Here is a 16,099-nt window from a genome sequence, read left to right on the forward strand (position 1 = left end):
TTTAGGCCACTAGCATAAATCACACACTTTAAACAAAATAAGCCTCAGAGCTAGAGGTATGGCGAAAAACGCCAGAGCCCCTGTAATACTTGGCTACACAGCTGACCTGCTTTAATCATCGGCTCCTCTTACAGCCAGCAAACACCCAGGAAAAAACTCCTCCACCAGAGTCTTCCTAAGCATACAGCACTATATTCCTCAGTGTCTAAAAGTGTGGTAATACAAAAAACATACACGTCCCATTAATGTGCAGCCAAGTACTTGGCTTGTCTGTGTGTGTGCTTTGTTACATGTATGTTTTTTGTGTTACCACAATTTTAGACACTGGGAAATATAGTGCTGTATGCTTAGTAAGACTCTACAACCAGCTACACCACGGTTTTTTTCTCCTGGTGGAGTTTTTTCCTGGCTGTTTGCTGGCTGTAAGAGGAGCCGATGATTAGAGCAGGTCAGCTGTGTAGCCGAGTATTACAGGGGCTCTAGTGTGTCTCTAGCTCTGAGGCTTGTTTTGTTTAAAGTGTGTGATTTATGCTAGTGGCCTATATACCACAGTGTCTAATATAATTTGTCAGAGTGGGTTACCTGTGCAGGAAATATTTTTTCACAGAGAGAGTAGTGGATGTCTGGAATACCCTCCCAAGGGAGGTGGTGGGAACAAAGTCATCCTACAACACTGGAAGGACACATCCAGGGTGGAATATATTACCTGCTGGAACATGGCTTGCCTAACTGCAAAATATGAGCGAGTGGCTGCTGAACGAATTAATGCAATGTCTTCTTTTATCAAAACATGGGAACCGCTTGATATCTATACAGTCACCTTTCCTCGGCTCTAGTGTTCATCCTTACTGCATTTTTCACGGTACCGCTTTGGTACTTTTCAGAATATTGCCAATGATATTACAGTTTTTTCTTAATTTTCTTTGTTTTACTTTGCTTTACATATGTAATGACGTTATGCTCTCTGTAATTCGAACATATGTATGGTTCACTTTATTAATTTTTTTATACTATAATTAATAAAAATTATTGGACATAAAAAAATTAATTAGACAAACAGAGATGATCCCTACATAGAAAGAAGATGGAATTGAAACAAAGCTTAAATGAACTTCAAAAAGGCATAGAGGGTGTAACAAGCATGGAGCAGCTGGTACAACTCTGGCTGCCTTGTTGGGAAGACTGGATGGACCATACAGGTTGACATCTGCCATCATTTACTATGTTACTATGTGGAAAATGCTTTATGAAATTGCACTTTATGCAAGGTTTTGTTTTTGTCTGTGAATTCCTTTTTCTTCCATAAGTTGTAAGAAATTCAGGTATTGAAAAATTGTGCAAAAACTGACTTGTAGGCTTTTTGCTTTTTTTCACCCCAATCCTTAAACCTGCCCCTTATTTTTTTAATCCAATCCCATCCAACCTTTAGGTTTCGACTCGGTTTACAATAATTAATTCTTTACATAAAAGAAAAACATTAAGGGCTCCTTTTACAAAGGTGCACTAGCGGTTTTAGCGCATGCGCGAAAATGCCGCGCACGCTAGCCATTACCACCTCCTTTTAAGCGCGCACTAGCTGAAAAATTACCGCCTGTTTAAAAGGAGGTGGTAGCGGCTAGCGTGTGTGGCATTTTAGTGCACGCTAAGTGCGTGCTAAAACCGCTAGCGCACCTTTGTAAAAGGAGCCCTAAGTTGGAATATACCGAAATGAGAACAACATTGTTAGAATCTTCAAAACAAATAGGGGAAATTCCATTAATGATTTCTGAAATTAAAATGAGAACAACATTATTAGAATCATCAATGTAAATTTAAAGAATCCATCATGGAAGACATCCATAATGGAAGGCATTGCTATTTTTGCCTTTTTTTTAACGCTGAGATGCACTGACATTTTTGTTGACACAGGTATAATAGAGTCTGTGGCAAAGGATTTCTTTGACAGTGATGTGACTATGGAGATCCTCAACCAGAGCGAAGAAGAGGAGAGGACGGGGAAGAAAGAACATGTCGTTTTTCTTGTTGTGCAGAAGTTTCGACAACCAGAGAAAACAACAAATGAGAAAACAGGGTCACAGGCTGCCATCCAGCAAAAACAAACTGAGGTACCATGGTCAGATATAATAAGAATGTGAATATAGATCAGGGGTCCCCAAAGTCCCTCCTTGAGGGCCGAATCTAGTCGGGTTTTCAGGATTTCCCCAATGAATATGCATGAGATCTATGTGCATGCACTGCTTTCAATGCATATTCATTGGGGAAATCCTGAAAACCCGACTGGATTCGGCCCTCAAGGAGGGACTTTGGGGACCCTTGATATAGACAGTATGATGTAATCTGATCACTGTTTTATAACACTGGAATAGATCAAGTACGCTCACTCTGTCTAGAAGCAAGTTGAGTGTCTATGTAAACCTGTGCCTTATTTTACCACTGAACTCACTAACTCATGGTACCTGAGTACTGTGGGTTAGTGAAGCCTGTGGTAAATTTATTTTGCATCGCTGCAGTCAGGAATAATGCACTCTCCCGTTTCCAGCAACACTATATAATTCATAATTTCCCATGACATGAAGCACTTTGTGGCACAGAATGGACAGATATTCTTAGGTAATGAGAATGTATCACATAGTTCCTCGAGGCTACGCGCTACCAGCAACTCTGTTTAACATCTTCAATCTCTCGGCAAAGTCCTATATGAGCTGTGGTGTACTATCATATCTATGCTGATGACATACTACACATCTTCTGAGTCAAACAACCCTACTCAGAAACTACTAATTTTATAACCTCGACACTAGATACAGTAAATCAATGGCTCCAGAGAAATTGGATCAACATGGAGAAAACAAAATTAATGCTATTGAGCAGCCACAACAATGCTGCATTTCCTTCCTCAAAGTAGACAATATTGAGATCCAACTGTCTAAATAATTGAAATCACTTGGAGTAATCCTTGACCCTGTTCTAAAGATGAAAGACTATCTGTACCATAAGCTATTATAAAAATAAATAATTTTTTATTTTAGTATTTATAGACCACGTATAGCCCACGTGATTAAAAACTGGAATGTGAGAAGATTGGAAGGCACTGATAATTGCTGTAAGGGATCAGGGGTGGGGGTACCAGGGAGCTCTGTGCTGCTCTTGTGACCATTGGTCTGTGTCTGTGCATGGCCGTTTGGAGGAGGATGGGCAGGGGAGGGCTTCAATGGCTGGGAGGGTGTAGATGGGCTGGAGTAAGTCTTAACAGAGATTTCGGCAGTTGGAACCCAAACACAGTACCGGGTAAAGCTTTGGATTCTCGCCCAGAAATAGCTAAGAAGGAAAAAAAAAAAATTTTTAAATTGAATCAGGTTGGGCAGACTGGATGGACCATTCGGGTCTTTATCTGCCGTCATCTACTATGTTACTATGTTACTATGGTAAGTCACTTAATTCTCCATTGCCGCAGGTATGTTAGATGGTTTGTGAGCCTGCAGGGACAGATAGGAAAAAATAACTTGAGTACATGAATATAAACAGCTTAGACAACCTCCATTGATAGGTGGTATATAAACAACTTAATAAATAAATATTATCTGAGGAGACTTGTTCTCCAAAGCACTGTCATACCTCACTTTGACTACTGCGATGCTTTACTAATAGGAGTTCCCAAAAACACCTAAAAGCTCTGCAATCTGCCCAAAATATTGTAACCAAGAGAATTCATAATATCCCAAGACAGGAGCATATTACATAACATAACACCCTCCAGGGATTCAAGACAAAGTTAGACAAGTTCCTGCTGAACAAGAACGTGCGCTGTTAGGGCTAGTCTCGGTTAGGGTGCTGGTCTTTGACCAAAGGGCTGCCACGTGAGCAGACTGCTGGGCATGATGGACCACTGGTCTGACCCAGCAGCGGCAATTCTTATGTTCTTATATACCGCAATTCAGCGTGAAGTTCGATGCAGTTAACAGGAGTTAACTGAAAATCGTACATAAGAAGTAAGTACCTACCTGAACCTGAGAGCTAATGTTATTTAGCTAAATGTATAAATGCACCTTGTTTTGTCTCTAACATGATTATACACCTATACATCTAAACCAGGGGTCTCAAAGTCCCTCCTTGAGGGCCGCAATCCAGTCGGGTTTTCAGGATTTCTCCAATGACTATGCATGAAATCTATTTGCATATTTATTGCGGAAATCCTGAAAACCCGACTGGATTGCGGCCCTCGAGGAGGGACTTTGAGATCCCTGATAACCCCACCCTGTATTTGTTACCCCTGAAAATTATGTTGTATCTCATCTTAAATTATGTATGTAGAGTTGTAATTCACCTAGAAACCTACTGATATTGCGGAATATAAATCCTTCAAATAAATATATTATATATTGATTAATTGGGCTTTATTAAATAACCACCTTTTTGAAGAGATTCATTCAAGGAGGTACACAGCAGGTCTAGTTTAACTATGATAGAGGGTCCCAAATCAGGCCATCTGTCTTTTAAAGGGCTAGCCTGTACTATTAAAATATGTCCCCACCTCTGCTAGTTGGAATCCCCCTTCCTGATTCCTTAGAGAAGTTATCAGCGTCCCTGGTGACTTCCACTGCCCCAGTGCCTTAGGGAAAGTATCAATGCTCCCTGGTACTCTCACCCATGATCCCTTAGAGCAATCAGTGCCTTCCAATTTCCTCACATTCCAATTTCTTTTTATAATAGCTTTTAGTACACCAATTAAAGATGGTATTTCTTCAATTTCTGCTCCTATTGCTGTGGGGTGGCAAGAAGGAGAGAAGATATGCTAAATCATGGGGATAAGGAGAAGGGAAGAGAGGGGGAGAGATGTTGAACCATGGGGAAAGGGAAAGAAGAGAGAGGGAGAGAGAGATACTAGACCACAAAGTTGGAGGGTAGAAGGGGTAGCTGTAGGGGGAGTGGAATGGAGGGAAGAGAGAGAGATGATGAACCATAGGATGGGAGATGCCGAACCATGGGGAAAGGAAAAGAAGAGAGAGGGAGAGATGCTAGACCACAAAGTTGGAGGGTAGAAAGGGTAGATGTTGGATGGAGGGAAGAGAGAAGGAGAGATGATGAACCATAGGATCAGATATGCTGAACCATGAAGAGAGAGAGAGAGAGATAGATAGATGTTGGACCACAAAGTGAGTGGGTTCTGCATCCCCGACCCTATATGTCATGTCTGTCTGTCCAAGTTAGATTGTAAGCTCTTCTGAGAAGGGACCATCTATTTAATGTCAAAATATACAGTGTAGCATACGCCCTTCAGCGCTATGGAAGTGTTAAATAGTAGTAGTAAATAGTAGAAGATAGAAAGGGGAGATGCAGAGTAAGTGGAATAGAGGAAAGAGAGAGAGAAAAATGTTCAAGCACATGGCAAGGACTGGTAGTAGACCACAAAGGGAGAGGAAGGGGGAATGGGAGGGGAATATTGAACTGCTACCTCTTTATGCCAAGGATGACCAAACTATGGCCCTGGAGCCTCAGAAACATCTGAAATACTTAGTTTTACTCCTCACCTCTATCAGTGATCTGAAAGATTCAATGTGGCCCTTGGCCCAAAAAGTTTGGAGACCCCTGTTTTAGAGACATACCCTCAACACATATTTTTTTTAACATGTATACAGTCTGGCACGTTTTCTGTTGAATGCTCACTGGTCTTCCACTTTCATGTGCCTCTTTTCTATCTATGGGCTTTTAAAATCTCCCCTATCAATATACAGTAAAGCATTCATTAAACAACTAATGCTTGATCTCTCCAAAGGGATTAGATGTAATCATTAAGTAATAATTAAGCAGTAATCCCCACTGGGGAAAGCATTTAGTAGTAGTTAAGGACAATTAGCACACTTAGAGAGCCAGAGGCTAATACCACTTATCAGCCGAACAAATAATCCTTGGTCAGTGGGGCTTATTGTTATGCAATTATATTTGCATATTTTTGTGTTTCAACAAGCAGTAGGAGATCAGGGTAACACCCGTGGTACTCTGGCAAATCGGATTGCTTCTGCTCAAACTTAACATGGCGCTTGGCTTATAATGAAGCACTGATCCTTGCAAATGAATGAGCAGCACATCTGTTGTGTGACAGACTCTGGATTTGCAAAGACAGCAGACAAAAGGCAAATTGTTTGTGCTTATAGAGACACATAAGAACATAAGAATTACCGCTGCTGGGTCAGGCCAGTGGTCCATTGTGCCCAGCAGTCCGCTCACGCGGTGGCCCCCAGGTTAAAGACCAGTGCTCTAAATGAGTCCAGCCTCACCTGCGTATGTTCCAGTTTAGCAGGAACTTGTCCAACTGTCTTGAATCCCTGGAGTGTGTTTTCCCCTATAAAAGCCTCCACAAGAATGTTCCAGTTTTCTACCACTCTCTGGGTGAAGAAGAACTTCCTTACGTTTGTACGGAATCTATCTCCTTTTAACTTTAGAGAGTGCCCTCTCGTTCTCTCTACCTTGCACCTTGGAAGCAGAAATCCATGCAGGACATACTTCTTGAACGGAGAAACTTTAACTAGGACTTCAGCAGAACGAGATTTAGGAGTAATCATCAGTGCAGACATGAAAACTGCCAATCAAGTGGAGAAGGCTTCATCTAAGGCAAGGCAGATATTGGGTTGTATCAATAGAAGTTTCGTCAGCCGAAAGCCTGAAGTCATAATGCCGTTGTACAGGGCCATGGTGAGATCTCATCTTGAGTACTGTGTGCAATTCTGGAGACCACATTACAGTAAAGATGTGCGCAGAATTGAATCGGTTCAGCGGACGGCCATCAGGATGATCTCGGGGCTCAAGGGTCTCTCGTACGAAGAGAGACTGAACAAATTGCAGCTCTACACTCTCGAGGAACGTAGGGAGAGGGGAGACATGATCAAAACATTTAAGTACCTCACGGGGACGTGTCGAAGTGGAAGGTGATATTTTCTTTCTCAAGGGACCCTCGGCCACAAGAGGGCACCCGCTCAAACTCAGGGGCGGAAAATTTCATGGCGACACCAGAAAGTATTTCTTCACAGAGAGAGTGGTTGATCATTGGAACAAGCTTCCAGTGCAGGTGATCAAGGCAGAAAGCGTGCCAGACTTTAAGAATAAATGGGATACCCATGTGGGATCCCTATAAGGGTCGAGATAAGGAAATTGGGTCATTAGGGTATAGACAGGTGGTGGGTAAACAGAATGGGCAGACTTGATGGGCTGTAGCCCTTTTCTGTCATCATCTTCTATGTTTCTATGTTTCTATGGTGAACAACCAGTATTTTGAAAGTTTCGATCATGTCCCCTCTCAGTCTCCTATTTTCTAGGGAGAAGAGGTCGAGTTTCTCCAATCTCTCACTGTATGGCAACTTCTCCAACCCCTTAACCATTTTAGTCACTGGACCCATTCGAATAATACCGTGTCCTTCTTCATGTACGGCGACCAGTGCTGGACACAGTACTCCAGGTGAGGGCGCACCATGGCCTGGTACAGCGGCATGATAACCTTCTCCGATCTGTTCGTGATCCCCTTCTTAATCATTCCTAGCATTCTGTTTGCCCTTTTCGCCGCCGCCGCACATTGCACGAACGGCTTCATCGACTTGTCAATCAGAACTCCCAAGTCTCTTTCCTGGGAGGTCTCTCCAAGTACTGCCCTGGACAATTGATGGCTGTCATCCTGACCAAAAAAAAAAATGTTAATGATTGGAGCGGTGTATTTATAAAGAACGCAGAATTTCCAAGGTGTTCTTACATGCCATATTTCAAACTGCTCAACCCTTCTCTTACCATATCCATCTTTCATTCTTAAGCCCTCTAATTCAGTGATTCCTAACCCTGTCCTGGAGGAACACCAGGCCAATCGGGTTTTCAGGCTAGCCCTAATGAATATGCATGAGAGAGATTTGCATATGATGGAAGTGATAGGCATGCAAATTTGCTTCATGCATATTCATTAGGGCTAGCCTGAAAACCCAATTGGCCTGGTGTTCCTCCAGGACAGGGTTGGGAACCACTGCTCTAATTAATATTTTGGGTCTTTTCTTGAGTTTTAAAACATTTCTTTATGGTTTCATTTTGCCTGATCCCGATTGGGGTTCATATATTAATTTCAGCCCTGGTGGGAAATGTCAGCATTTTAGCGCTACCAGAAGCTGCTGAAAAGTTCTCAGCCCAACCAACATAGTTGGGGCAGACTCCATCAAGGGCTATACATTTAGGGCTCCTTTTACGAAGGAGCATTAGGGCCTTAATGCGCGGAATAGGATGAGTTAAAATGCCACACCCACTAGCTGCTACCGCCTCCTTTTGAGCAGGCAGTAGTTTTTCGGCTAATTGGGTGCGTGCGCTAAAAACGCTAGCGTGCCTTCATAAAAGGAGCCCTTAGTCAAGTGATTTTCCATTTTTTTTTTGTTCCTTATTTTTCTGATTGAATGAAAAAAGCCCCTTTTTAGTGCAGGTCCTGCGCTGTTCCCAACACTCATAGAGTTCCTATGAGCATCGGGAGCAGTGCAGAGTATTTAGCTTGCCAGCTTGCACTGAAAACCGCTATGGTGGTTTTGTAAAGGAGGGGGAAATGAGCAAATGAACTCCTGTCCAAACAGTGGCTATGTTTAGCCAAAGTATAACCTTATATAATATTAAAACATTTGGGAACCCATTAAATACACCCTTTCTAGAAAGCCTTAAATAAACTTCCAAGAGTCCTGAAGAGAGTTATACCTACAGAATGAATTCTAACTAATTAAATATAAAATATTGGATTTTTATATTCTTAGTCACATTTCTCACCACAGGAGCTGGATACAACTGTTCATAAAATGTCTGAAAAATGTTCCAGTTTGCCTCCTGACCAAGTACTAAAGAAATCCTACTGGGATATTGTGAGAAATGTTGTCAAATTTGGAAAAGGTGAGTGTGCTTCATTTATTCATCTCGGGAGCCCTTTTACTAAAGTGTATTAAGCAGGTAGGGGTAGATTCAAGAAAGAGTGCCAAAATTTAGGGCTCCTTTTACGAAGGTTGCGCTAGTGGTTTTATTGCATGCACTGGATTAGTGCACGCTAGCCCAAAATCTACTGCCTGCTCAAAAGGAGGCGGTAGTGGCTAGCGCCCGCGGCAATTTAGCGCGTATTATTCCGCGCGTTAAGGCCCTAGCGCACCTTCATAAAAGGAGCCTTTAGGTATCAGGATGCTGCGCACTAAGCGCAAATTCTAAAATAATAATAATAATTTTATTTTTATATATCGCCCTACCACACAGTTCTGGGCGGTTCACATATAGTAAAAATTATACAATCAATGCATAAAATACAATTTACTAAAAGTACATTAAAATCCACTAAAATATGCAAGCTATGAAAACAATATGCATTTACCAATCAGAATTTTAAAACATCAGTTTACAAATTTATCAAATAAATCAGTTTTTAGTAGTTTCCTAAAGGACATATATGACATATATGGAATTGTCCATATCAGAATGATGTGCACTAAAAAAGTGTCCTCCAACTCATCTGATAATGTGAAGATCTTTATTCCTCCAATGTCACAATGGTACATTCAAACGACTCTGTAACTAAATGACTCGACATGTACATGTTTCGGCCAACAGGCCTGCCTCAGGAGTCTCAAGAATCACGAATGATGATATGCAAAAGAATGCTACCACTCACATAGATTTGACCAGCAGCGAGATGTTCGGTACCAGTCGGCTACAGTTGCATTTATAAGCCAAAAGATTCCTTATTGGAACTTTGGTCAAATCTATGTGAGTGGTAGCATTCTTTCGCATGTCATCATTTGTGATTCTTGAGACTCCTGAGGCAGGCCTGTTGGCCGAAACATGTACATGTCGAGTCATTGAGTCATAGAGTTGTTTGAATGTACCATTATGACATTGGAGGAATAAAGATCTTCACATTATCAGATGAGTTGGAGGACACTTTTTTAGTGCACATCATTCTGATCTGGACAATTCCATTTTTGGTTTCTTTGTATTTGTGTCTGTGGTTTTGTTTTCCCCTGGTTTGTTCTTTCTCTAGATAATGGTACTTAACCATAAGTTCATTTTACCTGCCTGAAAACCGAGCAATTTATTGAAAAATCTCTTGTAACTGCCACTAAAAAACTACTAGCTTATGTCCCACAGTTTCATGTCTGGTGTAAGTGCTCATGTCAAACTTTTGGTAGTTAGGGATGTAGCTGCTCGTATTCTAAACCTGTGTGCCTAACTCCTAGAAATGCCCCTGACTAGTGCTCCCTCGAAGGATTGGCTGGGTGTGTGCAAATTTATTTTTCGTGTGAGTGACAAGTTCTAAAACATTTTTTTTGTGTGAGCAACAAGCTCTAAACTAGAGAATGACACGGGGAAAAAATCTGTCCCCGTCACCGCCCCGTCACCGGCCCACCATCCTCTGCACCGCCCCGTCACCGCCGATCCCTTCACCGCCCCGTCACCGTCACCGCCATCCCTTTCACCGCCCCGTCACCGCCACTGCCATCCCATTCACCGCCCCGTCACCGTCCCCGCGGCCACTACCTGCCTGCCCGGTCGATCCTGGTGTTTGGCCGGTTCTCTCCCTTCTCCTCACCTTGGTTTGTGGGTTTTCTTTTTCGGCAACCTGCGCGCTTTCCCAGGGAGCCGCACACGTGCGGCTGCTCAGTGTTCGATCTTCTGCTCTGCTGCAACTTCCTGTTTCCGGTTGCGTCAGAGCAGAAGATCGAGGCTCAGCAGCGGCGGGTGTGCGCGGCTCTCTGGTAGCGTGCGGGTCGCCGAGGAGGAGGATCTGCGGACTGGGGTGAGGAGAGGGAAGAGAGCTGGCTGGACACTGGAATCGATTGGGCGGGCGGGTGTGAGCTGCGGGGACCGCGCGATCCTTCATGCCTCACTGCGGGGGACAAGACCATTCACCGCCCCGCGGGCGGTGAATGGCCTTGTCCCCGTCGCCGCAGCGACTGCTAGTTTTCTTCCTCGTTTTCGGCGGGTGACCCGCGGCTAAAATGCGGTGGCCGCGGGTAAACCGCCACCATGTCATTCTCTACTCTAAACATCAACAATTCTGCAGTTTTGCAAGCAGTTTTGTGAACGACCATGTAAAATCAGTGACTGATGCTCCTAGAATTGGAAGAGAGTGTGGTGTAGTGGTTAGAGCTATAGCCTAAGCACCCTGAAGTTGTGGGTTCAAACCCCATGCTGCTCCTTGTGACTCTGGGCAAGTCGTTTAATCCTCCACTGCCCCAGGTACATTAGATAGATTGTGAGCCTACCAGGACAGATAGGGAAAATACTTGCAGTACCTTTATGTGAACTACTTTGAATGTGGTTATAAAACTCCAAAAAAGCAGTATATGAGTCCCAATCCCTTTCCTTACATTGGGTCAGATTCACTAACCTGCCCGATCCGGGCAGGTCCAACGAATTCAGTAAAGACAAATATGCAGATGGGGGCGATCGGAGGAACACCCCCATCTGCTGGCACGGATCGCTCTATAGTGATCCCTGCACATGCACAGACCATCTTTAGATGGTCTGCGCATGCGCTGGACCTCCGGCCTGGCACTTTTTTTTAAAAAAAAACTTTTTTTACAGCCCATGGTTTTAACCCGCTTAAAGCCTGCGGTTTAAAACCAGGGACTTACACTGCAGGGAAGGGTGGAAGAGTTGGGGGAAGGCAGGCAGCTTGGGGCAGGCAGGCGATCAGGGCAGCTACAGTTGGGGCAGGCAGATCAGGGAAGCAGGAGATCGGGGCTGACAGGGCTGAGAGCAGGGCGGCAGAAGGCAGTTGGAAAGGGCTTCAGCGACTGGTCCTCAACAGTCGCTTTTTGGGTTGATCAGCCAGCACACTCGAATCGGCAAATTTGTTTAGTGAATCGCGTCCCTGCCTACTTTGCATGCAGTTCCCCTCATTTGCATGCGCGGATCGTAATCGGATCGCAAAACAGGTTAGTGAATACTGCAGGAGGGAAATCGGGTCGCAAAGGGCTCGCAAACCAATCGGTACACGCTGATAACAACAAATGACTATAAATATTTTCGCAAAGAAATGTATGTAAATTTGTAACCCGTTCTGGGTTCCTCTGGGAAGACGGGGCAGAAATTTGACTGAAATAAATGAGTGTGCAGTGTTACTATATAAGCACGGTAACTATTATCGTGGTGCATGACAGTGTATGCCAATTTGCGTGCTATTGCTTGCTGAATTAGGGAGTGGGAACTGGGCAGCTTAAGGGTGGAGGAGGAGCGACCACGGAAGAGATACAAGACAACTTATCACGGACACAAGAACACATTGACAGAGCAGATGCCTTGATTAGAGAAGACAGATAACGATGTCTCAATTGGCTGCAAATTTGGATACCAGCTATGGATCTGCATTTGCCATAATGTATGATGACTTGGGATACAGGAAAGTCTGTGCACGATGGGTTCCCAAACTACTTACTGATATGCACAAGCAACAGCATGTGGAATTGCAACCCAGGTCCTGAGATGGTATGAAGAAGATCCGAATATTCTGGAGAGAATTGTCACCTTCAATGAATAATAATAATAATAATAATAACTTTATTTTTGTATACCGCCATACCCTGAAGAGTTCTAGGCGGTTCACATTAGTTAAACAGAGATTAAAGTGGTTACATATCAAATTGATCATAGAGTAGCAGACAGCAAGGAGAGAGTATTTACAGGTGATTACATATTAAATTGATCGTAGAGTTGCGAACAGCAAGGAGAGAAGTAATGGGAAGAGGAGGGAGAACGGGGGTGGGGCGAGGGTCAGAAGGGGGGGGAAGAGGATTGGAAAGGGGCATTAAGGGTCTTGGTCTCAGAATAGGTGAGTTTTGAGTAATTTTCTGAAGTCGAGGTAGTTGTGGGCCTTGAGGACCATTTGGGCTAGCCAAGGGTTTAGTTTGGCGGCTTGGAAGGCGTAGGTTTTATCCCGGAGAGCGAAAGACAAAGCATGATGAAGTAAAGGAAAAAGTGCTTACCTGGCTCGTCTTGCATGGGGACTATTTGAAAAAGTGATATGTTACTTCTATTAAAGCAGTTAAATGCATTCTGCCTTTACTTTTTGATTTACCCTCGTACATGCATATGCTATTAGTCGTGGGCACTTATGCCAGCCATAGAGACAGTGTTAAGCACTGACTAAATGCCAGAGACACATGCACAATTTATAGTGTTATATCAGTTACATGCGTCTATATAAATCCTGCTCCTACTCTACTCATATTCTGCCTATGTGTATACCCATCTGTGAAGTACATGCTATGTATGAAATGCGCATATTGACAGAATACAATTGCATTTATGCATGAATGTGCACATATATGCATGCACCTATATAAGACTGGTGAGACTTCATTTAGAATATTGTGTATAATTCTGGAGGCCACACCTTCAAAAAGATATAAAAAGGATGGAGTCGGTCCAGAGGAAGGCTACTAAAATGGTGTGTGGTCTTTGTCATAAGGCATAAGGGGACAGACTAAAAGATCTCGATATGTATATTTTGGAGGAAAGGCGGGAGAGAAGAGAATTGATAGAGACATTTAAATACCTACATGGCGTAAATGCGCACGAGTCGAGTCTCTTTCATTTGAAAGGAAGCTCTGGAATGAGAGGGCATAGCATGAAGTTAAGAGGTGATGGCTCCGGAGTAATCTAAGGCGGTAGATGCGTGGAACAGTCTCCCAGAAGAAGTGGTGGAGACAGAGACTGTGTCTGAATTCAAGAAGGCATGAGATAGGCACGTGGGAGAGAGGAATCAAGTTTATCAAGTTTATTAACAGAATTTGATTTATCGCCTATTGAAATCACTAAGCGATGTACATTACAATATATAGTAAGTTAAAAGAGGTTCACAAATTAACAATAAACATTTGACTAAAACAAACAAGTAGTTGGGATGGAGAAATTAAAAGTTACATTTTTCGTTTAAAATAGAAAAGTGGGAAAAAACAATAGGTAAGGGTACATAAAAATCTCAGCTATTAAAAAAAACATAATCTGCTTTAAACATTGAAGGCATCTCTAAATAGATAAGATTTTAAAAATTTTTTAAATATTAAAACATCTTTTTCATCACGAATATATTGGGGAAGGGCATTCCACCATAGGGGAACTGTCACTGAAAAAATATCTGCCCTTCTAGTACCAATAATCTTCAAGGAAGGAACTGAGAGAAGATTTTGGTTAGAGGAACGAAGTGAACGTTGAGTATTATAGGGTATCAAGAGTCTAGATATAAATTGGGGTTCTTCACAAGCTAAAGTTTTGAAGATGAGTAACATTATTTTAAATGTGATTCTATGGCTAATAGGCAGCCAGTGAGAATCTTTCAACAGTGGAGAAACATGATCGTACTTTTTTGCATTATATATTAACTTTATTGCGGTGTTTTGAATCAGTTGTAATCTCCTTTTTTCTTTTGATGATATGTTAAGGAATAGATAGAAACATAGAAACATAGAGATAGAAACACAGAAACATGATGGCAGATAAAGGCCAAATGGCCCATTTAGTCTGCCTATCCGCAGTAGCCTTTATCTGCGAATGGACAGACTCTGATGGGCCATTTGGCCTTTATCTGCCATCATGTTTCTATATTCTAATCATTTATTTGTGTAATAGGTACAGAAATATTAGCACCCACTTTACGGACTTACCCGTAGTGTGTTCAAGCTGTTGCAGTATGTGGTAGAAATGAACTGGGAGAGTAGGCAGGTTTTGTGCCGAATGTTTTCTCCATTTTCACAAACATGCCTTGGTGCGTATGTGGGACCAATATATGCAGGGGAACCAAGTAAATGAGCATGCTTTCCTGGGCAGATTTGTGAAAAACTAGGAAAATTTCATTTACACTTTATGTTTTGGAAGTCAAAGCTTTATATGTATCTAAATCTGGAAAAATTCTCGCGACTTGTAATGCAAAAGTACAAAGAAATTTATTAAAATCAGATGCTCCCACCCTCTGATTTCTGAAGAGTTTTACAAGCCTTTTTTTTTTTTGGGGGGGGGCAGGGGGGATGTAATCTATTTCCAAATGAAAGTCAACCATGTGTACAGTCCTAGAGATTTTCTGCCGAAACTGAGAATTATGGAAGAAAGTAGTGCCATGATTGATCTCAAGAGTTCAGTCTTTGCTAGGAGGAAGCCCATTCCATGTTCATTTACACAACCCTATCTGAGTGCTAAGTGTCAGGGGCCTCTTTGCCTCAAGATAAAAAGAAAGTTATAAACCAATCCATGTTCTGAACTGAGGAGCCACCAGAGGCCCCCACTGTTCCCCTCCCCCTTCTGTAGGCTTCAAGTACAGGAGTTATTGGAGCTGCTCAGAAGTATGAGCTCATTTTCAGAAGAGCTCAGCACCGCAGTATGATCTCATTCGGATTAGCTTCACTTGGGTGACTATGAATCAGCCTGCACGCACGACCATTAATCATGTGCTTTAAAACTGTGATTATCTAAATTGCCTGTGAAATTGACTTTATTCTATAGCTATTTATTTTCTCTGCATGGAATTTTAAATAAGCTAGTCTTCCTCTTTTTTTTTCCTTGATACTGAAGTGGTTACCAGAGATCTTTCTCCCCTGCAGGGAGCTTGCTGCATTCCTTTGAACCTGTATATCCCCAGCGGCTGTGGGTAGAAGAGAGAGTATTCTGTAATGCTTTCCCCTTCCACATTGTGTTTGATAAAGAAGTAAGATCCTGCAAATCATTCTGTTTAAAATTATTAGCTGTTACTGCACAGGTTAACAAAAATAGGCTTTAAAAATAAATACCCCTCCCTTTTCCAAAACTGCGGAAGCAGTTTTTAACACAGGCTGGCACGCTGAATGCTCTGCGCTGCTCCTGAGGCTCATAGGAACTCTATGAGTGTCAGGAGCAGCGTAGAGCATTCAGTGCGCCGGCCTGCGCTAAAAACCACTTCTGCAGCTTTGGAAAAGGGGGTATGTGTGTGAGTGTGTGTGTGTGTGTATATATATATATATATATATATATGTATATGTATATATACATATACATATATACATAAACATACATATATATACATATACATATATATACGTATATATATATATATATATATATATATATGTAAAGTCAAAGT

The 16,099-nt window shown here is 42.4% G+C and overlaps 1 protein-coding gene across 1 annotated transcript in view; it reads left to right on the forward strand.

The window, feature by feature from the left end:
* The window catches only part of LOC117362891 (guanylate cyclase soluble subunit beta-2-like), a 79,675-nt gene that overhangs the window by 38,259 nt on the left and 25,317 nt on the right, over positions 1 to 16,099 (forward strand). The window contains exons 6-8 of the mRNA XM_033949979.1: positions 1,909 to 2,105; positions 8,763 to 8,895; positions 15,585 to 15,688. Coding sequence (XP_033805870.1) covers positions 1,909 to 2,105; positions 8,763 to 8,895; positions 15,585 to 15,688 — 434 coding nt within the window. The remainder of the gene's footprint in view (positions 1 to 1,908; positions 2,106 to 8,762; positions 8,896 to 15,584; positions 15,689 to 16,099) is intronic.

The sequence above is a fragment of the Geotrypetes seraphini genome, chromosome 6 (genome assembly GCF_902459505.1).
Source record: "Geotrypetes seraphini chromosome 6, aGeoSer1.1, whole genome shotgun sequence".
In the NCBI taxonomy this organism is placed as follows: Eukaryota; Metazoa; Chordata; class Amphibia; order Gymnophiona; family Dermophiidae; genus Geotrypetes; species Geotrypetes seraphini.